Below are 25218 nucleotides of genomic sequence, written 5' to 3'. Positions count from 1 at the left end.
TACATTAGTGATCTAAACAGGCACTGTATTTTAAAAGAAAGTAACTTCAAACAATCAAGGTTACATATATCCACATTTTGTTGACTAATCCTCACCTTCCCTTGATCTGCTAATATCCAGTACTTATATTACATGGAAACATTGCATCTGTGCCTGCAGAAATTCACAAGTGCTAAGTCTGTACAAATACATTTGCCTATGGAAAGAGTGATATATTCTCATGAGAAAAACTGCAGCTGCAGGATGGCTATTGTTCTGCCTTCAACATCAAAAACTTTGATACTTCTATCCAAAAAACAACTTACTGGTCCAAACACAGAACGGCCAGGCCGCACCTTATCATCAGTGTAACCACTAATTAGCTCATTTCACTAGTAAATGAAAATGGACAAAGTACACTGACAGGACACGTTACTCATGTCATCCTCTCCATCAGTAATAGCTTGACCAGAAGGGTCAAGGACTCAGTATGGGAGCAAGCTTAGCAAGGAGATGAATAATGAAATATTTAAAATAGTTTTAAATATTTAATACTTAAGTTCAAATTACTCTTAAATTAGGGATTAACATAACCTGCATTGTTTGCAGTCATGTTTGAAATGCAGTACTTCAGATTTCTGGACACTGACAATCCCTCCTTCAAAACAAGATCAAGTAATTGCAAAGCCCCATCATGAACTGTTAAAAGTAGAGACATCTTTAGATACTCACTTTTGACCTGCTGCAGTCTTACCACACTATCAGACACATACAATCTTCAGAAAATGCTGGCACATATCTTTATAACATGATACTTCCTCTCCTTTTTTGCATGCTTTGATGAGCAGCAAAATTGTTAGCATTTATAAGCATCATCATTAGCATAACCAGCACACAGTGAAACGAATAGTTCATGCCCACGAGCTACCGTTGCTAATCTTCTGAAAACACAAACTTCACTACAGTGATTATGATTGCTTTTAGTCTTGAGGATTTTATGTGCAGCAGAAACTTGGCTATAGAAAAGGATAAGACAGAGTTGGAGATTTCCTGATTGATTTTTGATCTCTGTTTTACATGAGGCATGGTTCCAATCATTACCTTTGGTGGGAAATTACTTTTCACTACATAAGCTATATCAATATTTTAAGAGGCCATGTTAATAATACTTTTTTTAAAAAAAACCCAAGGTTATTATCAGTGTATATCAGTCACTACTTTGGAGACCCAAGGAAAAAAATCTTATATCAGAATTTTCAAATAAGGTACAATATTTGTACCTTAAATTTAAAATACCAAACAAAAAATAGAGGTAATGCTTTCCTAGTACTAGGAGTACTTGAATTTTAGGAAAATAGTGGTAATTAGCCCATGAAACAGCTTCAGCATTCATTAAAAAAGGTTAAATGGTAAACCACTGAAGACAAAGAATCATCTACTTGATAAAATCACCATTGATACAGTGAGTAGACAGATTTTAAACACACACAAGCGGTGCCATCACACTATATTCTATAAATATTTATGTTTTAATAGCAATACACCTTGCTCTGCATGGTCTGGACTCAGTTTTCGGGAAATTCCTGCTTCAGAGACAAAGAATGTAAAGTAGCGAATGAGGACTTTGACAGGCAACAGAGACTCAGGACTAGAAAATATGGATGATGTCACCTTTTAAACATCGATTTAAGCAACAAACTTCAGATAGATCTGCAGTTGTAAATACAGTCACAGCCATTAGAGAAACAAGTAAACAGTGCACACAGAACACAAATGTATCATACTTGGCCCCTCTTCCAACCCAATTTCACATATTTTTGTGACAGCTATTCAAACGCCTCCAGTAGCAAAGTCTTCGCTTGTAGGATAAAATAGGTAAATTTTGGCAGTCATACAAGCTCTACTACATATTTTAAGGGTTATGCTCTTAAAACTACCAGCATTGATGTGAGTTTCAAGAATATACAGTATATTATTCTTTCATACTATATATGCCTTCATATTTCCCAGAATATTTATATCTGTTCATGATTTTATAGGTGCTCAAAGTTACACAGTTGCCACTGAATTCTACTAATAGCTATATGAGTCATTAGGACATAGTTTATTAACAGATGCACATTCTTGTTCAGAGTTAGAAAAGTGTACAGTGAAACCACTCAACTGTGAAAGTGTTACTGGAGAGGGGAGGAAAACAACTTAAGGAGGAAAACTAGAGGGTTAAAAGTAAAAGCATCTCAGAATAACAAAAATATCTGTCACCTGCAAGACTGTGTTAGTAAAAGATTCAAGAAATATGCTTATATAGTTAACAGCGTAATATGAAAACAAGGAAGCCGACACACAAGCAGTCAGTGGACCTTAGATCTTCAAACTCCAGTGTGAAAGTAGATGCTGTGCAAGGTGATAGTATCTGAGTGGGCACTGCATCCACAGCTGCAGGACCACTGAGGTCAGCATCTGGCTGCTTTCCAAATACAAGGCCAAAGTTCCAGCTGTTCACAGGCACTGCTCCAGCTCCACCAAAACCACATTTACACTATAGGTCTTCCAACCACAGAACTGGGGTTTTATTGAAGCCAGGGAATTTGTGCCCAGACACCTATAACATTAGTGACGATGTCTGAAAGTAGTATTAGAGTTTCTATGAGTGTTCATGAAATTTTCATAATTACTATGAAAGCTTATAACTTCTAGACTACAAATGGCTCAAAAGCCAATTTTCTTAATTTTAACCTAGAACTACCACAGGCAATATTCTACGTGAAAAAGTTATTAATTTAAATATTTTTCAATCAAGTGTTATATAACTTCTCATCTAGTACCATACTTGCCTGCAACACCTACAGACTGATCTTTAACTACTTCCAGTAGCTTCTTAATTTCAGTATTTGTCATAAGACATACTTATCTTCCTATAGGGGAGATTGCATACAGCAAACTCCCCTGCATAGTTAGGCTTCTGTTTGCACACGTGAACTCAGCAACAACACAGCAGCCTGACTGTCCTAGCAAGCAATATGCTTTTGTCTCCAAACAAGACTGAGAAGCACAACACTGCCATCTCCACCTTAAATGCCGAAGTACAAGTATCACACAAAAAGATTACAAAATACAGCAAACAAGAGCATATGTAAAGGATTCTATAACTTTTATGAGAAAATTAAGAGAAATACTGTCAGGCAGAAAAATTAAGTTCAACCAACCAGTGTAGTGTACCAGAAAAACATCAAAATCAACACCCTTGGAGCCTAGAGGGGATGGAGCAAGTGAGCTGAAAATACAAATTCCCCTCACATTTCCAGCCTCTGCCCCCTCCCTCAAGTGACTAGCATCAGAAAGGCAGAAGACATACTTGAAAAGTGCCTTGGTTTTTCTGTCAGTGCTCCAGATTAATACAAACTGTGACGGTTTTTCTAGTGATGGGCTTATGCACTGGGAAGCAGACGACCAGCGATGCAACTGCCATAGCTGCAATTTGCTGTTTTCCCACACATACAGTCAAGCGGGTTATACACTGAGCAAAGTGCAATACAAAGCCTAAAATACATTCCCAAGACCCTAAACTCAATTTAGTGTATCAGCATACCAGCAGTACAAAGAAGAGTTTATTAAACTCTTTCTTAAAAATCAGAGCAGAACCTTCCTTCCCTCTTAATCCTCACACAAAGCTGAGCTAAGTCCTTTTTCCTGGTGTGGATTATTTGAATACATATCTTCCTTTATGGTATTTGTTAAAGCTTCAGGTTACCCGAGAAGCCGGTCCTACAACGGAAAATATGGAAGGTGACAAACAGCTTCATTAGCTACCACACTAGAGCAAGCAAATTAAATTGCTGATGTCTGTTAATCTTCGGGTGAAGTTCAGAAGCGGAAGGGTTCTTGGCGCTCACTGCAGCCTAATAAAACAGGTAAGCAGTCCAACAAGCCAGCTGCTACCAGAACCACTACCTACTTTTCCTCCACTGACCGGTAATTCCTGCCAGCTCCCCCAGTTCAGGCAAATAAACTGACAGAAAACTACCCTACCAAAAGCAATTAGGTTTCTGTCACTTAAGCTCCTTGGATCAGTTCCCTAAAAGGTAAGCATAATTTCAAACAGTTTCCTAACACAATACGAATAGGCATAGATAAATGCCTCTCTTTTTCATAGGTCAGTGAGGAACATTGCAACAGAAGAATATATCATCAACTTAAATGCACCCAGGATTTGTGCAGATTTTAACCCAGCTAGTGACACAAAAGCCACCGAGATGAAAGCAACAAGTAAAAATGAGAAAAGCATTCTCGTAGATAGCCTTTGGCTAAAGAAAGAAACAGGACTCGGACAAGCAACTTGATCCCTACCAATAACACAAGCTAATAGTAAAAGCAAATAAAAAAATGGAAAAAATATGAAATATCAGACTGACCAGCACCCTTTCTGGTGTTTTAGTTTTGCAAAGTGTTGGTATACAGTAAGATAGCACATGGGACTAACCCAACCAAGGAACAGTTTGGACAGGAAACTTCCAGGAAATAAGGAAGTTCAACATACAGAAAGTTCATGCTTAGTAAATAGGGAACTTTCTTCAAGAGACAGCCTATAAAGCTTGGGAGTTTATTGCTTTAGGCATCAGAATGAACAGAAGAACTGAGTGGATATATTTACTGGCTACAACAAGTAAGGAAAAAAGCTCAGGGCCTTCATTTATTTACTTAGTTTGCAGATATGAAAAAAGGATTATTGAAACTACATACAAGAGGAGAGACTTTGGAGGAGATCACTGATGGCAAATACTTTCCTCATCAGCAGGTTTGATACCAGCAGGATTCTGGCTAGATCACACAGGAAAACAAAGCACACAATTGCATACGATCAGTGCATCCTGCCATTTAGGTCCTGCTTAGCACAGAACATGTTTTAGAAAAATAGGTCAATCACCTGATGTTCTGTGCACAAAGTATGACCACTAGAGCTCCTGAGCAGAAGCGAAGCAAAACAACTGGAATTTCCATTGAATGGAAACAGACCTGGAAGAGACCTTAACACCACCAGACCACTGCCAACCTACATCCTTCAACAAATGAGGGAGAAACAAATACGTGCTGGGCACTGAACAATGGAAGGAAACTTGTGCTCAATCCAGTCCCAGAAGACAGAGTTCATCGTCCAACTCAAAGCCAACTGAAGATGACCAATATATATGGGATGCAAATCTCAATAGAAAATATGAGAAATTGAACAAGTCCCAGCTATGACAAAGAATAACTGAGATGTCCATAGAAGCTTCTAAGGCAAATACTGACAGTCCTCTTATATCACCGTTTCAAAGTCTAAACTAGGAAGTAAAGACAAAACAGCAATGCCATTAGATAAATGTAAATAGGCTTAGGCAGAAGGCTGCTCTAGGTTTTAGCTCACATAGTACAATAAACTCAGAGGTTTTTTTATGTCTGTGGAGTCTGTAAAAACCCTGCTCCTTACTCAGCAAGACTACCATTTGCAGACTGATTATAAGTAAGAAACTATTTCCAGATATGCATCCCAGATCCTTCAGTAAAAGGCCAGTGAAGCCAGGTCCAAAATACATCGTCAATGTGACTTTACATACATAATTTGGGGTAAGGGAAGTCAAATACTGAGAAGAATTTTGCCTAAGTTTGAGAAGTTCTAGAACAGAATAGGAAATAACATACATTAAGAACACAGCAGCCATGAAAGGATTCATCGAAAAGGATGCCAGTGGTACATCAGAATAGCTCTCCTCCTTCCCTGTAAAGGTTTGAATTTGGTGGATGGGAAACAGTTTTATACAAGACTCCAGGGTTACCAGTTTTCCAAGAGATTTATGGTGATCTTCTGTGCACTATACAGCTATCATCACTAAACACAATACATCTGATCCAGGAGTACCTGACAACCAGTTACACATTTTAGAAGTACAAATTCAGAGCTAGCTAGATTTTTCAGCTAGAGCCCTACAGCCTGTTACAGAAATCTTTTTTCCCCACAGATATAAACAGAGAACATAAACTATAGCAGAAATATAATTAATTAGCTATTACAAAAGCCATTTCCTACAGGTTTTTTTTTAAATGATAGAAAATTTTCCAACATTTTAGCCCGATGTCCAAATGCAGGTGAGGATATCAATTCAAGTCTTGGGCAGGATTTCATAGAGACGTAACTAATAGGTTGTCTCAGATTTACAGGTAACTTTTTAAAAAATAGAGTTAGAATCAGTAACTTAGATGAGATGGGATCTTTGGTGGTCATCTGGTCCAATCCCTTCTCAAAGATGGACCAACTTTGAAATTAATTCAGACTAGTCAAGGCTCTGTCCAGTCCATTAATTACTCTTTCTGGATTTTATAACATTGTGGAGAAGACTGAAGTTTCAACTTACACGTGAATTATATTGTTCATCCTTAATTGCTGTGATTAGTCTTCATTCCTCAATAGTTACCACAAAAGTAATTTTTTGTGATAAAGTTTAGATTTTTGAATTTATTATTTATCAAGGTTATTTAAAAATACTCAATTAGCAAAGAAAAATTTTGAACTACCTTGGTATAAAGTGAATATTCTTCCAGTTTAAAACTCTTTTGTCCTATAAGCAGCATGTTACAACAATCTTTAACAGTTTTTGCTTAAAATTAAGGCAAAATAATGTCCTCCAGTATCATTATAGCTTTTTTCTTCAGTATGTTTTTTAATCAATTGACGTATTTTAGCCAAGTAAAGCTTCCAAAGTCACTGGGATAAGAGCCCTTTACCAGTCTATCCTACCAGATAGGAGCTTACTTTTAGTCCCCATTCTATTCCTGTGGACTTAAGTGAGCTGTAATTAAAAATAAGGCCTGTTTTATTCAAATACTTGATATATGCTTTTAGACACTCAAAATAGAAAAAATAATTTTAAAGTTACTTGCCTACATACTTCAGGGACATCAGCTTAGGCACTGCAATGCTTAGAAAGTTACTGCCTGACTTCAACTGGACACTTAGAGCACACTGGCTGCAGCCAGTGAACTAATTCAAAAACAGGTCAGTTCCTGTATGCATACAGGGAGTAACCACCTAGAGCTAGTAGTATGTTGACATGCTGGACACCACAGGATACCTGATGCAGATGTAGTACAGTTCATAAGAGATTCAGGGGAAGAGTAACCTCCGTTGATTTCGGTGATATTGAGATATGATTATTCTCATGGTTCAGGCACCTCCAGTTCCCCTAGAACTGAGGAATGCCAGTTGCCCTGAAAATACACATGAAAAGTTAATGTGTTAGGGCCCAGAAAGCAAAACAGTTATGCCTAAGATTGCCCTCAGCTAAGAAAGTTAAATCCATTACTTCACTTTTCAGAAAACTTGATTGACCACCAGGGCCACAGTTACTCTCTCCCATGTTTGAGCTGTACCACTGTGCAGAAAATGATTGCAAGATTCAAAGACCTAGAAAGAGAGCAAGAATAAACCCAGTTTTGCAGCCTGGTGAAAACACACTCTTGGAAAACAGGATTTTCTTGTTTCCTTTGTTTCCTGGGCTACAAGCTAAGCCAAGGAGGGTCCCAATTCTTTCACTGGTCTCATGAATCTCCCAAGTCTGTTCTGAATTGTTCGATAAGCCAGAGGCACACAGTTTTTGCTTATGCAGAATGCAGGCAGTCTAAATCTTGCCCATAGTCAAAACTATTTACACTACAAACTTGAATACTGAAACGTTTACAAGACAATTAGCAAACATATTTTATATGTTCAAGTTTTACAAACAGTTCAACCATCATACAAAATGTAATACAGTGATTTATTCCTCTGTCTGAATTTAATTTCCTAACTATAGAGTTTGTAGTCAAAATAAAGACAAAGCAAGCTATCCCTAATTCCAGTTGCACTAGGTAAGCTTCTAGCCCTATTGATGTCCCACTGAAAAGGGGATTTATAGAACACTGACTCTCAAGGTTTTGCAATTCTTCACAGGTTTTGCAATTAAGGTTCTAGGTGCAATTATAAAGATTAATTAAAACGTACGAAACAAAGATTAAAACTGAACAGAAAAAGACCAGTTCAAGGCTGAGCTGGTAACAACCGTGATACCATCTATACTACATTTTTAGTGGCTGTTTAGGGACTGCTCCAATTTTGTGAGCCCTTTTTTCTTCTTCTCAGAAGTCTTCAGAAAATACTTGTATTTGTATAAACTTTAGTTTTTAAATAAATTTATTTCTCCCTATTCATTCTCAAAAACTCCTTTTGCTTAGAGCTTGTACAATCCTTCTATTTCTTACTTAGCTGCCAGAAATATCTTGAGTTTCAGGTAAGTACAATGTTACAGAAAAAGTTATAATCAAATGTTAAAGTTCAATACAGGGTAGATTATACTTTTTACAGATTTTCCAGACCTAAACACATAGATTGAATTCCTATGCATACAAATATAGAAAGGGAGTCCCATTTATATACCACTTCAACAAGGCGTCACATTTTCTTTCAGTTCTTCTGTGAATTACCAGATGTCATCCTATTTTTATGGAAAACAATGTTAATTTTAATTAACTTTTAGAAGAATCTTTTCCATTTATTTTCCATAATTATAAGCTAAATCCCAACTCTTGATTCAGGAAGTAAAACTTAAAATAATTTCTGCTTATAGTAAATGGCATCACATAGGTACCACACATTCATTCACTAGGTTTTGATTAGATCCATGCTGTGCAAAACAGTTATTGCCGATGCCTAATATCATTTGTCTATCAACATTCACCTAATAGCAACAAGCCCTAGAAGAACAAGACAGAATGAAAGCTCCTTTTTCAGGAACAGGTTGAGATCTCCTCCTTTCACTCCTTTGGTGAAGTAAAGATGTGACCAGTGTTGACCCAATATCCACTCTTAGATGAAAGAGGCTCCAAATACTGCAAAGCAATTTAAGTTTTTGTCAGGAGAAGGCTACTCCAGTTTAACCTAGCAGACTTCAATGAGATGACTGAACTTAACAAGGTCCGCTCAGCACAAAACATATTTCCAGCTCTGCTGGCCACATAAACCTTCCTAATCACAACTGACAGAAAACAATAAAAGACACTGTCATACAGAAATGTTCACATGAGATCTGGGCAAAGTGTATTTTGCAGTCCAATGGCCAAGCATCCGATTAATTTTTTAATCACAGAATCATTAAGGTTGGAAAAGACCCGTAAGATCATCAAGTCCAACCATTAACCCAACACCACCATGCCCACCAAATCATGTCCCAAAGTGCCACGTCTACACTTTTTTTGAACACCTCCAGTGATGGTGACTCCACCACCTCCCTGAGCAGCCTGTTCCAGTGTCTCACCACTCTCTCAGTAAAGAAGTTTTTCCTAATATCCAGCCTGAACCTCCCCTGGTGCAACTTGAGGCCATTTCCTCTTGTCCTGTCACTAGTCACTTGGGAGAAGAGACCAACACCCACCTCTCTGCAACCCCCTTTCAGGTAGTTGTAGAGAGCGATGAGGTCTCCCCTCAGACTCCTCTTCTCCAGGCTAAACAACCCCAGCTCCCTCAGCCGCTCCTCAGAAGACTTGTGCTCCAGACCCCTCACCAGCTTCGTTGCCCTTCTCTGGACATGCTCCAGCACCTCAATGTCCTTCTTGTAGTGAGGGGCCCAAAACTGAACACAGGATTCGAGGTGCGGCCTCACCAGCACCAAGTACAGGGGCACAATCACCTCCCTACTCCTGCTGGCCACACTATTTCTGATACAGGCCAGGATGCCATTGGCCTTCTTGGCCACTTGGGCACACTGCTGGCTCATATTCAGCTGGCTGTCAATCAACACCCCCAGGTCCTTTTCTGCAGGGGAGCTTTCCAGCCACTCGTCCCTGAGCCTGTAGCGTTGCATGGGGTTGTTGTGACCAAAAAGCAGGACCCGGCACTTGGCCTTGTTGAACCTCATACAATTGGCCTGGGCCCATCGATCCAGCCTGTCCAGATCCCTCTGTAGAGCCTTCCTACCCTCAAGCAGATCAACACTCCAGCCCAACTTGGTGTCATCTGCAAACTTGCTGAGGGTGCACTCGATCCCCTCATCCAGATCATCAATAAATATATTAAACAAGACCAGCGCCAAAACTGAGCCCTGGGGGACTCCGCTTGTGACCGGCCGCCAACTGAATTTCACTCCATTCACCACGACTCTCTGGGCTCAACCGTCCAGCCAGTTTTTTACCCAGCTAATAGTGCACCTGTCTAAGCCACAAGTTTCTCTAGGACAATACTGGAGGAGACAGTGTCAAAGGCTTTACTAAAGTCGAAGTAGACAACATCGACAGCCTTTCCCTCATCCACTAGGCAGGTCACCTGGTCATAGGAGATCAGGTTGGTCAAGCATTAAGTACCTCAGCCTCTTCCTCATCCTTCGTGATGATGTTTCCTCCCACATCCAGTAAAGGATGGAGATTCTCCTTGCCTCTCTTTTTGTTGTTAATGTATTTGTAAAAACACTTTTTGTTATCCCTTATGACCATGGCCAGATTGAGCTCTAGCTGGGCTTTTGCCTCCCTAATTCCCTCTCTGCATGACCTAACGAGGTCCTTGTATTCTTCTTCAGTTGTCTGCCCCTTCTTCCAAAAGTGATAAACTCTCCTTTTTTTCCTGAGTCCCAGCAAAAGCTCCTTGTTCAGCCAGGCTGGTCGTCTTCCCCACTGGCTCTTCTTATGGCACATGGGGACTGCCTGCTCCTGCGCCTTCGAGATTTCCTTCTTGAAGAAGGCCCAGCCTTCCTGGACCCCTTTGCCCTTCAGGACTGTCTCCCAAGGGACCCTCTCAACCAATGTCCTCAACAGGCTGAAGTCTGCCCTCTGGAAGTCCATCGTAGTGGTTTTGCTGACCCCCCTCCTTACTTCACCAAGAATTGAGAACTCTATCATTTCATGGTCGCTAAGCCCAAGACGGTCTTTGCAAGATGCTCCACCAGCCCCCTTGGTACTCTTTGGTGGATCCCATCAGGCCCCATAGACTTGTGAGTGTCCAGGTGGCGTAGCAGGTCGTTAACTGCTTCCTCCTGGATCACGGGGAGTTCATTTTGCTCTCTACCCTTGTCTTCCAGCTCAGGGAGCTGAATACCCTGAGAATACCTGGTCTGGCTATTAAAGACTGAGGCAAAGAAGACATTAAGTACCTCAGCCTTTTCCTCATCGTTGGTGACAATGTTGTGTTGTTCCACCCCCCCGCATCCAGTAAAGGATGGAAATTCTCCTTGGCTCTCTTTTTGTTGTTAATATATCTGTAAAAACATTTTTTGTTATCCCTTATGACCGTGGCCAGACGGAGCTCTAGCTGGGCTTTTGCCTAATTTCCTCTCTGCATGACCTAACAACTAAGAGTTGTTTAGTGCAACCTTTGCATCAGCCTACAAAGAAAGGTATTCTGCCAGTAAAGTTATAACTGGGAAAAAAGATATTTAGCAGTGATGAGAATAGCTATATGTCTATTAGTACAATACTTCAGTTACAATTACAAATGGCAGAATTCCAGCAACTCAGTAACTTGTTTATCTAACTAAACACATTAAAAAGTGTTGCCTATATAAACTGCAAAACACTGAAAAGACTTATTTTATCTGTCAATCAATACACTTTCAACAGGTCAATTTTGAGAATTATGACTTGATGAAATATTGAACTTTTTTCCAAAACATTGTTCACTGTCACATATGAAACCATCATAGCCATCCACACCATGACGTTAACTGCAGCTTGAGAGAAACTATTGCTTGTTCAAAAACATAAAGTAGTAAAAATACTAGCTACTGTTATGCCCTATTATGCAGTCTTCAACTGATACTACATTTTAAGTTCTACCATAGTCTTTGACAAGTTTTGGGGGAAGGTATAAATAACATGGTAAATTTGCTTTTGAATTCAAGGAACTTTTAAAGAAGTCTGTTTCTCATTTAGCTCTCCAACGAGAAACAATATTTTCATTTGTAAACATACTGTTTCATAATCAGACATTTTGTGCTTTTGAGGGTCCCCTGAAATAAAATCTATTGAACTCTAATAACTTATTTTAAAAATAAAGCAGTACCTTTTCAACATAAATCTTTCAATACTTTTTGCACCCCTCCCCAATCTAACATATAAGGAAAGATTTTAAGGAAAATTTAATCTAGTGTCCAAATATAACTTTACTTTAAACATGAGGTCATGAAAACATCTGTCTCCAATATATCCCTAAGGATTTAAATCAAAAGTCTGCTAAACATGTACAATCATTTTGAAAATAAATAACAGAACAAATTTAGTCTTGATTATGATTATCATGCATTGTAAAAGGAAACATTTATTTAATAAGAAAAGTCTGAACTAATTTAAACTTTATGGACATTAACTTAGAAGAGTTTCTTACTCTAAATAAGGCATTTCTTTCCATTTAGTCTAGTCTAACAATATTCATTGTTTTATATTTGCAGAAACACATACGCTTTCTTCCTCCCTTTTAGAAATGTCTAATGAATAAAGCTGTATTTCTTATCATATTAAGGAGTATAATTTTGCAGAAAGGAGAAAAGTTTGCTGACAAATAAGCAGAAGAGATTGATTTGTTTCCTTTTTGTCATCTAGGATAGCCATTATCATACTTCACACTAAGGAAGAATATGCCAGACAAAGCATATTGCATCTTGATACTTATTTTCTTCACTGCTTAGAAAAAACACAGTAGAGGCTGTTTTAAGCAAGGAATGTCTCATTACCCAGTCAACATTACAGTTTTGCTACATAAAATTTTTATTAACAGGTATAATGAGTAAGTGGCAGCCATGTCTCCCCTGCTTAATTCAACAGCCCCAATTCCCTTCAGAATCCTAATCCCATTTAGGAGAAGAGAATGAAGCTCTCAAACCTACAACACAATACTTAAGTCCCATTGCTTTATTTCTGTAACCACAGACTTGGAAATGAGTGAAAAGCAGGACTATAAGGACTCTGAAAGCTCTCGGGTTCTTCCAGAAGTCTTTTCTTCCCAGAATACTGCTGATTCATTTATGTAAGGACTCTTTTTGAGTGCTCACAGTGATCTAGAGACACCGAGGCTACCAAGGATATCATCACAGAAGCACCTAAAAAGGGTGCTGGACTCAATGTTTATAACATGCAGCATGAACAAGGCAAACACTCTTGTTCACACTACTATGCAATTCTGACAACACTAGGGTATACACACTCTTACAAGATCATGCTGACACTTGTCACCATCTATAATAAGGCAGTGTTTTGGAAAACAAATTCTTCTAACCTATAAGCAGCCTGATGCTTTGTTTTCTAACAAGACTATGTTAAGCACATGTGTATACACCATCACATGCATGGCAGCATTGCAAACCTGCCTTATATAACCAACATAAAAAAAGACTAGTGTATCATCACCAACCTCAAGCATTCACAACCTCATGGCTCAGATTCCAAAAATCATCTAAAAATCATGAGAACCATCTTTAAAGTTTTTTTGGGTTTTAGGTTCTTAAAGCCTCTACAATTCATCATTACAAGCTTCAATGCCACAACACTGAGGATAAGATTTTTTTTTTTTAAATTCAAGTTTTAATCAAACTCAAGTTTTGAAACTAAATCACATAGCTCCACAAGCTGGAAGGGACATCAATTATCACAAAACCCATAATGAAGAGTTAAATTTGGTTTCTGTGTCTATGATTATGGCAGTTAGAACCATCATTTGGGTTTTGTTTTTTTTTTTAGCATGCCCTTCATATTTTACCAAGTTTAGGATGCTATCTGGAGTCAGCTGAAAAAAAGTTGAGCAATGTTTACTATACATTCACAAGCTTTTAACTGAATATTAAGTAGTAAGTGTTGGTAACAGAAAAATAAGTAAAACTTAACTGTGCTGCAAAAATACTCAGAATTAGCTCTAAGAGGAAGTGAAATAAATAGTGTAAAGAATTTTCTCAAACTTAAAGTACTACTAAGACTCTCCTTTTGCTTTTGGGAGTGTTGCTGTTTGGGGACACCAGCCACACATCAGCACATTGCAGTATAATAAAAACAGCAAAAAGCCCAGGAAACTAGGATAACACCCTGAACTGGGAAATGATCCACTGACTAAAGGCTGAAAGATGACCCATAAACTATGTTTCATGCCAAAAATTGGCCGATTGAAAAGCATCCAGAGGCAAAACAAAAGCAGCTGTTAACAGTGTAGTTCAATGACTGAAAAGCAGATCTAAAGGCCAATTACTCCTGTGTTTCCTTCCCCACTGTATGGGTGGGAGTTCTCAACAACATTCAGACTTTCTCAAAATATAACCATATTTTCTCATCAGAAAATCACCACTATAGATGATTGAAGCCTTAGATGTTTCAGATGTTAGTTAAATTATATCTAGTTGTAATGAGCCCCCAGGACAATACATGCTGGAGGAAAAATGGCAGGTACTTACCCTGCAACTATTCAACTTTCAACACAACCAAAGAAGTTAACCTGTACTACAGACTTCCAGTACAGAAACTATTATTTTATAATGACTGATATTTAACACTTTGTTGCACAAATGATAATTAGGCATCAGAGAGTGAGAGCTTCTGATTATAAAAAATAGTATTGATTTATTTTTATCCATCAACAAGACCAATAATGGTTTCCACAGGCAGCAAATGCCAATTCATCTCCTCAGACAGGAAAAAGTTAATTACATAGTTTCAACTCCAGTTGAAGCAGAACAGATTTAAGGCCTTTATGATCAAGATGCAGATACTTGAAAATACTGAGAGGCATCCATATAAAGGGAACTATTGTCAGTTCTCTCCATTCATTACAATATTGATTTTCAAGACTTCCAGGTTTAGGAGTCACATCACTAACTGAAAAGGCAGATTTTTTTCCTACTTGTCTTTAGCTCTTTTAGCACTTTTAATTCATACCAACCCTATTCATAATACTTAGGCCAGTCTGAGGAGTTTAGATTAATATACTCATTTTTCAGAGATAATTTCAACAATCTTGTACCAGATGAGTTCTTCCATCACAGTGGTATAATTGAGTGTCTCACACCCTGCTAACTTGAAATGAAAAAGTAACAAGCATAAGAAAGAATGTTTACAAGTATAAGAAGGATACCCAAGGTAATGTCACAGAAACTGAGCTACAGTTAAGGGAAAATTTGTAGTATCATCCCTTAACAGGCAAAAATGCCAGATTCCCTGCACAAAAATAAGCAAAATCAGTTTTCATTTTCCTTTCTAGAACACTGCCATAGAAACACATATATTGCTATTAAAAGGCATGCTTTGTTTCTATACATTAGAATTTTATTCTTATTACATAATTAGCCTTTGTGTTTGACAATTTAATATGGATTTGAACATGAATATCAGTCACTAAGCACAACTGATGATACAGTAAACACAGTAATGAAAAATTGTTCTTCACCCCAGTATAATCTTTGCTCACAAAAGTTGTACCAACTTCTCAGAACTGCCTCTGCAGACAAAGCATTTTTTGTCTATAAAGATTACAACAGGCATGCTCCAGTATCAATTATTTTGACTACCTATTTGCTTTTTACATGTTTAATACATAACTATTCTGTAATATTCTTTAACCTGGAGATCTGACAACTAAATATTTAGAATTGCAGCAAAATATTTAGAGTTTTTTCTGAATAAGTAAACATCTTTAACATTTTATGCTTTGCTGTAGGTCTCATTCCTGCCAATACTTGAAAGAAGTTAACATAGGCTTACAGCAGCCTGTAATGCAGCAGTCTTCACTTTGTTTAAGATGTGCATTGAGAGTTTGAAGAGATTTCTGCAATATCACATAAAATCTATGTTAAAATTAAAATAATCAAGATGCAAATTCCTCACTCTGGAAATCAGTAGCTAGTTGCACATTGATCCTACTGGGCCAGAAGTTTAGCCCAAGTTTTCCGATTTATATGTGGTATCTTAGCCTTAGCACCATCGTTTGACCTTTACCAGTGATATATCACTGTTTACAGTTTTTGCAGTTGATTCAAGGAAAGACAAATTCAGTGCCATCGGATTTGCATGACATATGAAATCAGCATTTTTTGATCATTATTTGTTTTCTATCTTTAAGCTTTGCTTTCATATATTATCATCCAAAATGACATATGCTAATCTTCTCACCTGCAACAGCTTCACCACACATTTTTATTAATTTCCCACTCATAGGAAAGACCACATTTAGCATCTTATTGTAGTATTGCACTGCCATCTTGTGGGTTGTAGAGCAAATGAGTATAAATAACTTCATTGTATAAATAACTTCATTACTCAGTTTTTGAGGTTGGTCGTTTTGTCGGGGGGTCGGGGGGGGGTGGGGTGGGGGGGGGGGGTGGAGGTCCGGGGGTTTTTTGAGAAAAAACTTGTTACACTAAAACAAATAGAAAATGTATAACCTTTCTCAAAACCCTCAGGCTTACCATATGTACATAATCTTAAGGATAAGCATCTTCTTGCACACCCATAAAGGATTCTGCGCATAAGAAGTTTTGTCCCCATTGGCTAACATGCCAGACTAAATAAAGCTCAGCCAACTACTCACTTTCCCCAGTGTTTCTCTTGGAACAAAGACAGAATGGGACTGATGAGTTTGCTGCAGGATGCTGAAACCAACAGTGAGTACCAGAGCAAGGCAACACTAGCTTAGTTTGAAATTCAACCCCCAAGTTCAACAAGCAGTTTGTTATGAGCAATTTCTGAGTCCACAGACCAAAAAATTCTTATTTTCATGGTCCCAGTTTCTACAGAAACTACTAAGCATACAACAGGTGCCATGACATGTTAAAAGACATGAAAAGTCTTAGTTTGTTTTTGTCACTGTTATATAAACACGTAAGAACTACTTCTTCCTATCTTAACCCCCATATAAAAGCTATTGCATTTAAAAACATAGCTAGAACACATTTAAGAATTCCAAATGGGTGCTCAGAACTTGTTAGTACACTGCAATGACCTGATCAAACAACATCACTTCACTCTAAACACTACATACTGAGGTTTTCATTTGTTCCATTTAAACTAAAACTGTATTGCAAGGATATTGTTTCTTCAAATTACTTAACTGTCTCAAAATTTATAGGAATTTTGCTAGCTGCCAGCTTTGCATATTCACCACAATGTATGAAAGCCCACAAGGATTTCATTGGTTTCCACTAACATTAAACAAGGTTTTCTGAGACAACCCCACAACACTTAAGGAATATGGATACAAAGCAAATAGTCCAGTCTGTCTTTCATATTCAGGGGTGAATTTTTAGTATTATCAGCTGGTAGAAATGGGGAGGCTCAGAGACTGAAAAATGTTACTTACAGAATTAAAGTTTGAAATGCTGTAGTAGGTCAGGAGATAACACTTGAATATTTCCACTGGGGAATGTTGACAAGGTAACTGCAACTGGTTCATTGCATAGCAGTCTGCATACACTCAGCTAGCTGGTCGCTGCACTGGTCTGCAGTATGGAGGTACATTCTCATGGGATAAAAAAAACAGGTAAAATGATATTTTTTCAAGTGCCCAGGAGACCAAAGTCAGCAATTCAACCATACTGACTTCAAAACTAGCATCAGTCTCTGACCTTCCCCAGTGACTGTTCCTTATTCCCAGGGACTCACAAACTGTCCCGAATACCGTGTTCCCTCTCTGAACTGTATAATGGTGAAAGCAATTGGGGTTGCATAGACTTTGCAAAGGTATTTCACATTTTCTTTCTGGCACATTTTGGAAAACACAGCATGGGGGTATGGTTGAATGGAAACAGAAATCTTTCCAAGTCTTAACTTCCTGACTGTTACATCCTCCAGATTCCTAGGAACATACTTGAGGATGTTCAGGATGTCTGATATCTCACCTTAAACACTTAACCTTCTTTGGGTTTCTCTTCACCCAAAGTTCTCCTCACCATATTGCCAACCAAGCAACTCCCCTCTGAAGCTTTAAGTCCAACACCAGGTAGCACGCTATTGATTTCTCAGCCTAGCAAAGAAAATCGGCTTCACTGGTAGAAGCAAGTGCATTGCCTTGGAGTACTTTAACTTGTAGGATGTTTCCTTGAAACTAATACTATTTGACTGCTTCCCACCCTTAGCTTTTTAATATAAACAGTCTTTGTTAACATCCAAAATGCCAAATACAGGCAGTGAAAGACAATGAGCATGTACCGTGGTCTTAGATAATATTTCAGCCTTAATAGACTTCAGAAAGAGGAAGGTTTAAGCACTTTAAAAAATTAAGGTTTCAAGTCAAGATAGTTACAAGGTTTAGCTAAGTACTTAGCTAGTTGAAGTTACCTCTGAGCATTAAGTGATTATTTTAGTAACATGTGAAAGCCAATTGCATGGCTTAAAAGCAAGAAAAAAGCAGCTAAGAAAACATAGAACACTCATCCTAACTTTAATGCCCAGAAAAATGCCAGCAAAATAATTAAAACCAATTAGGTAAAGACCGGGGGGGGGGGGGAGGGGGGGGGGGGAGAAGGGGAGAATTAGCCAATTTTCCTGCTGATTAAAGAGCTTCCGGTACATCTATCACATTTCCTCTCCCATTCATATGGGCCAAGTAACTTAAGGTGTTTCACAGAGTATGCTGGCTAGCATACCTTGTAATGATGTTTGCCTAATGCCTCTAGTGATAGGAAGACCAAACACTGATTTTAATACCGTATTTGCATCCAGTCTTAGTCTAACAATTGACTTCCCTGCTTATAGATCTGGTTCAAAGGAATTGCTGCTATCCAGGATAATCAACTTTGTCTACTCCTGAAATAAAACACCTCAAAAGAAAAGGTTTGGACTTTCAAAGGAGCTTAAGAGAATTAGACTCCCAAATCCTATTAGTTTTCAATGCAGCTGGAAACCTAACTCTTTACCAAAAAAAATAATCAAAGCCAAGAGTTCCAGACAGGCAGAAACCCTGCTGTTTTATTAAAATATGAAGAATGGGGGAAAAAAACCAGCTCCAGTTATTCTTACAAAGTATTTTTTTTTAAAAGCTCATTTTATTCTGCCTTTCCCATATTCATTTTGCAATAAGAGAAAGCCAATAGTTCATGTTCATTTATTAAATGAAATTAGGAAAAGAAACACACCAAATTACAGCAGAAAAGTACTTAAAGATCAGTTCAATATTACAGATTTGAAAAACGTCATCTTTGTGTTTATCGCCTACTACATAGATTAAATAAATTCTTCAACATTTTAACTTCAAAATTAAAAATGTTTGTGTTATTTATTTGCAAGCATATGGAAGCAAGAGAGGTGAACATACAAACTAAATATAAATGAAATTATATTTTTGTTACCTGTAGTTTTAGATAATTTTCTCCATCTGCAGCCTTTTGTTATTAAAACAAAACCACACCTATACCAGGTAGCAGCATGCTAAAACCTTCAGGGTAACTATATTCAGCCACTTCCCTTCACTCAGCCAAGGGTCATCTGTGCAATTGTTTATGACATTTGCACTTCATCATTCAAACTGACTCAAGACTCTGTTACAATGATGTATTGGCAAATTGATCTGCGTATCACACAACATACTTCGCAGCATTCAGTTTCTCTCTATGAGGAAAGAAATCTCCATCAATTTTGTATGCAACACTTAATTTCTGTGTTTTCCATATAGGCAGACAAAACAAGGATTTTTTGATCCTTCTGAATTAGAGAAAAAATTCTCCCTGTGACTTGAACCCTGCATTGACTGGATTTCTCAAGTAGCCTTTTGAAGAATTGCTATAAATCTAAGGAAATCAATTAGAGATTCCCAAGTTGTTCTTTTCACAGTGATTCTTACAGTTTAGAGAGTTTATTTTCTGTTTAATTTTCTTCTGTAAATTCCACACGTCTTAGTTTACTGATTAACCATTAAAGAAAAGGAGTATGCCTGCAATTCACTGTACTAGAAGGGACCAAACTTACTAATGAATTGTCCCAATTACATTTCAGAGTCCTGTTCCTCACTCTTGTCATACACCCAAGCAAACAAAAAAACCCCAAGTATTTTCAATTATGCTATAAACCTCCATTCAGGACTCTGGAAGATGGGAGCAAACAGAATGCCAGCAGAAAGAACATAAGCCAAGACCAAGCAAGACTTTTTTCATATTTAAGCTTGACTTCACCATCAGGAAGCAGAGCTTTCAATTTAATATGAAGCCAAATTACAAGCCACACGGAAGCAGATGCACCCCTTGTCGCAGACATGAAGTACACATGAGATCCTGTCATACCTGAGTTTTACAGTTCAATTACAGCAGAGAGCTATTCAAGTTTATCTTTAACTTAGAAGTGCTGCGGACAGCCAATGGTATGTTTAAATCTCTTCCTTTACAACACTGAATACTCATTTCTCCTTCCTTCAGCATGCCAGTATCTTCCATTTTATCAGTCCTGTAGACTAGGGGTCATGCTTGATTTCTTTCTTTCCCCTTCCCCTGTCTTTATTAAGTCCATGAACAAGTCCTGTCATCTTCCATAAAGCTTCAAAAATCCCTTTCTTCCTGTTCTGACAGCTTAGGCTTATCTCTAATAATTTTCCACTCAACCTAGCAGAATCACTTCTTATCAGATCCTTTTGCATCGGACATGCAGATGCTAAATAACCTCTCATTTTACTTATGCAAACAATATTTCTGACCCTTCAATTATACCTATTCTGCTGTGCAGTTCATTCCCAGGTACCTCATTTCTTTCCTATCATTGTTTTGACAAAGACACAACTTACAGCATCTTTCTTACCAACAGCTTCATACATTCCTTGTGCTTAACCATATGAATTAAGATGATCAGAACTTCTTAAAAATCTAAACATTAGTTCACCACAATGATTTTTTTCCAGTTCCCTTTTAAATACCAGGCTGTAGTACAGGCAGCAAAGGCATGCTGGGACATCTGTGACATTCACATGAGGCCAGTAAATATGACAAAACACCTACAAGAGCCCTATGTCCTTCTGCAGAGGCAGCCAAAAGCAATATAGGGTGTCTAAAGCGATACTGGGAAACTAAGGACAGGCAACCAAATCCCTCACTAGGATAAACTACTCAGTGCACTTGGAACAACTCATGCTCTCCACCCTTTCCTTCCTGCTTCCACTTTTTCCATGCTGGATCCACACTTGCCTGAAAAATTTAACCTTTAGACTTAAGACCTCAAAGCTACAGCCTTCCTCTTCTATCTTCTCTATAAATCACTAAGAAAAACACCATTGAGTTTTAAGCATCTGCAAAGCAAGTTTTCAAGTTTGAGCCATTTCTGCTTAACACCTTAGAACTCCCAAATTGAGCCATATGCTTACCAATCCCTTTGGTACAATTTCAGTGTTGTTCAGACCTGAAGAACAGTCCTTACCGGTTTATTTCAAAACCGGTGAGTAGAAATTTCTGTACAGCTTTAAGGCTAGTGATGGAGCTAAGGAACCTGCCTGCCTGACAGGAGACTAAGCAAAAGGATGCAAGCATCTGCGCTGGTTTTGGCTGGGATAGAGTTAATTTCCTTCATAGTAGCTAGTATGGGGCTATGTTTGGGATTTGTGCTGGAAAGTGTTGATCATACAGGGATGTTTTGGTTACTGCCAAGCAGTGCTTACACAAAGTCAAGGCCTTTTCTGCTCCTCACATTGCCCCACCAGCAAATAGGCTGGGGGTGCATAGGAAGCTGGGAGGGGACACAGCCGGGACAGCTGACCCCAGCTGACCAAAGCGATACTCCATACCATATGACATCATGCTTAGCAATAAAAGCTGGGGGAAGAAGGGAGAACATTTGGAGTTATGGCATTTGTTTTCCCAAGTAACCGTTACACATGATGAAGCCCTGCTTTCCTGGAGATGGCTGAACACCTACCTGCCAATGGGAAGTAGTGAAGCAGCAAATGAATTCCTTGTTTTGCTTTGCTTGCATGCACAGTTTTTGCTTTACCTATTAAACTGTCTTTATCTCAACCCATGAGTTTTCATACTTTTACCCTTCCAATTCTTTTCCCCATCCTACTGCAGGGGAGTGAACGAGCAGCTGTGTGGTGCTTAGTCGCTGGCTGGGGTTAAACCACAATAGCATCTTTTAACAATATGCCTCTGGACTAGATTCAACAGGCTTCCCATATTATACCTTAAAAAAGTGTTAGGTGCAGATCAGTTGCCTCCTTGAATTGAGACTTCTCTCACCTTAACATTTATGCCTACCAGATCAGCAAATAGTTTTCATGCTGTCTTTTCCTGACACCACCCTCGAACACACTCATTTTCCAACTCTAGTCCATCCGTAAAACTCTGCCTTTATCTAAATGACAATTTTTTTTCCAGTGTGTTAGCCAAACTGTCTGTACTTCTATGAACAAAGAGAGCCTGTAAAGAAAACAGGCAAAAGATGGGAAGATACTGAGTTAGATCAGTCTGACTCACTAAGGCATAGGCCCACTGGTATGGGCAGATAAATACGTCATCTTGTAAAACATCTGGTGGCAAAACACCTCAGTGTCTCTTCAGGTATGAAGGGCCTTCAACAGGATAGTAGAGATTAAACCTTTCCTTTTTCTCCTAAGGGAAGAGAGTGGTGGTACCAAGCAGAGTCTAAAAAAGCTTTAGGATTTCCAAGGCTGCAGAAGAGCTACATAAACACAGTCATACAATACGCTGGAAGGCCCAGGACAGCGCTCAAATGTGTGTTGGTGGTAGGAATGCATAGGAGCAGATTTAGGGGCAGCAGGGGAATTGGAGTGAACAGAGCACCAGCTCACATGCAGTGTCACGGCCACACAGTACTCACCCGCACAAGAATTTTGCTTGCGCCGAAGTGTTATGTAAGACACAGCAGTATTACCATGTAGCTTTCCTCTTTCAATTAAAGCATAACATGCCCAACAGCATTTTGGCCTCAGAAGAGACAATAAACACTTGAAAACACACTACATAGTCGAAATGCTAACAGGATTTACATATATACACTGAAAAAGCAGGATATTGTGTAAATACACCCCACACTGCAGGCTGACATAAATATTTCCAATTGATTCTGATCTAGGGAAAACAAACTAAAGAAATTAACTAGCAATACTTTCATTGCTAAGCAGATGTATACAGTTTTGACATTTGTAGTTTGCAGTGCAAATAACGTGATGCATTAGTAATCTCGACATTCCTAACAGTATTTAAAAAACACAGAAACACATTTCCACTATAGCCCTGCATTGGTATCTCTGTAAGGCAGCGCTGGAGAGTGCCACAGGGAGCGTGTTTGAGAAGGGGAACATTTTCTGTCCCGCATCAACACGCCACTAGCGTATTACGTGAGCTCGCAGTAAGCACATTTGTAAAAGTTACTGACTCAGTCCACCTCAAGCAAGGAAAGACCAACTGCCATCCACCAGAGCAGCTCACGAGGGGTCAGCGATGGCTGCTACCGTTAAGGGAGCCCGCCTGCCACCCTTATCATCCGAGGCGCTGTAGGGTGTGTTTCACGGAGATACACCACAGACCCGGGGAAGTGCCCCCTCATCCCCCCGGGGCGTTGAGCACCGTTACAGAAGTTACCGCCGCGGCTCGGCCGCGCCGCCCTCGTCCCCGGGACCCCCGGGCGCGGGTCGCCTCAGAGGCCCGCCCGCGCCGCCCGGCGGGGGAGGAGCCGCCGCCGAGCCAGGCCGTTGCCCGCCGCCGCTCCTGCGCCTGAGGAGAGCGGGGAGGGGGCGGCAGCGCGGCTGCCTTCACCTCAGCTTGGCCGAGCGCCGGTGGGGGACGGGCAAACCCTCCCTACCCAGGAGGAACGCGCCCACTTACCCGCCGAGCCTCCAGCGACGACTTGGTGAGAGGCTTCCTGCAGAAAGCCGCCGGGCTGCCGAGCCATCCTCGCCATCCTCGCCCGCGCCGCGGCGAGAGGCAGCCGGCGCCTGGAGAGCGGCTGCCGAGCCGGGGCCGAACTGCGCACGGCGGGTGGGGACGAGCCGGGGGCAGGCGGGAGCCGCGGTTATCTGCGGGGTGGGGTGGGGGGGAAGCTGCGGCCGGGCGGGGCGGGGGCGCGCGGGCCGAGCCCCCGCGCTGGCGGAAGGCGTGCTGCCGCGCAGCGGCTTTTAGTAGCCGACGGGCAGCGGGCAGCCCCGGGCAGGGCCCGGGCTCGGAGCTGTTGGTAATCACGGCGGGGAAAGGGCTCTCTGATCGCTTCCAGCCGGGAAACCGGCAGCCTGTCTCTCTTGCGCAGAGCTGGAGCGGCCGGCGCTGGGATTGCCCTCGCTGGGGTGGGGAGGCAAGGCTTTGGCGGCCTGACAGTGAGCTGACGGGGAAGGCCTGTCACCTCCTTAGTCTTGTGCCGTTTACTCCTCGCTTCGGGGCTGGGGCCATACAGCACAACTTGCAGTCCTGCTCCCACCGCTGCTGAGACCCAGCTAACACCGGCAGATCCGCTGGTGCCGGTGGTGCTGTTTCGCTCACCGCCTGTCTTTCTACAGCACACTGTTCTTTTAAAACCTTTAGACTTTGATTCCAGATCTTCGGTGTTCAAAGGACATGGGTATTTTGTCACTTGGAGAGTGGCTATTGCGTATGTTGCGTGGACCTATTGGCCCATCTTAGTAAATGAAACAGTGCCAGGGCATGGGCTCGAGTGCTGGGACACGGTCAGTCCCCAACATCGTTTTTGCCAAGGCCAAACTGTGCTTTTCCAGAAGACGCGAGGGTACAACGTGGGGGACAGCATGGGCTCATCCCCAGAGGCGGCACCACTGAAGGACAAGACAGTTCAGCCATATGGATTCAGAACACACAAGGGTGTTTATGCTCAGGACCAGAGAATGGGAATAGATCCTTTCTTAGTACATAGTCTTTTTGACTTAGAGCCAGATTCAAAATGGCACTCAGGTTAATTAACTACAGCTTAAGCAGTTAATCAACAACTGAATACCTAAATGCTTCTATGGATTTGGAGCCTGCAGAAGTGGGGAGCAGATGCAGTATCGCAGGTGGTCTTTTACTTTCCCTGCTGTATCACTGACCCTGTTCTACTGGTCAAACCCCTAGGTTACCAACATCATGCTGTAAAGATTTTTTCTTTGTCTCCACTTCTTCTCCATAACTCTGAATAGTACTGTCATTTCTCATACTCTTCTCTGTTTCCTCCTTTTGCATGTAGCCCGCAGTCTCTAGTACTGCTGATTTTCCTTACCCCAACGGAAGGCTTGTCCACTCTGAGCTTTACTTTTGCTTCTTTTCTAACAATCAGGGGTGTGTACAAGCTGAACCACAT

At 40.2% G+C, this 25218-nt stretch overlaps 1 protein-coding gene across 1 annotated transcript in view; it reads right to left on the bottom strand.

Annotated features, from left to right (window-relative positions):
• SLC25A21 (solute carrier family 25 member 21) overlaps positions 1 to 23826 on the bottom strand; it is a 268977-nt gene extending 245151 nt beyond the window's left edge. Inside the window, exon 1 of the mRNA XM_059819839.1 lies at positions 23760 to 23826. Within this exon, the coding sequence (XP_059675822.1) occupies positions 23760 to 23826 (67 nt within the window). The remainder of the gene's footprint in view (positions 1 to 23759) is intronic.
• Between the last annotated feature and the right edge of the window lie 1392 nt (positions 23827 to 25218).

This window comes from Gavia stellata, chromosome 7 (assembly GCF_030936135.1).
Source record: "Gavia stellata isolate bGavSte3 chromosome 7, bGavSte3.hap2, whole genome shotgun sequence".
Classification (NCBI taxonomy): Eukaryota; Metazoa; Chordata; class Aves; order Gaviiformes; family Gaviidae; genus Gavia; species Gavia stellata.
Note: the sequence above shows the minus strand (reverse complement) of the source record. Positions and strands in the feature narration are given on the sequence as shown.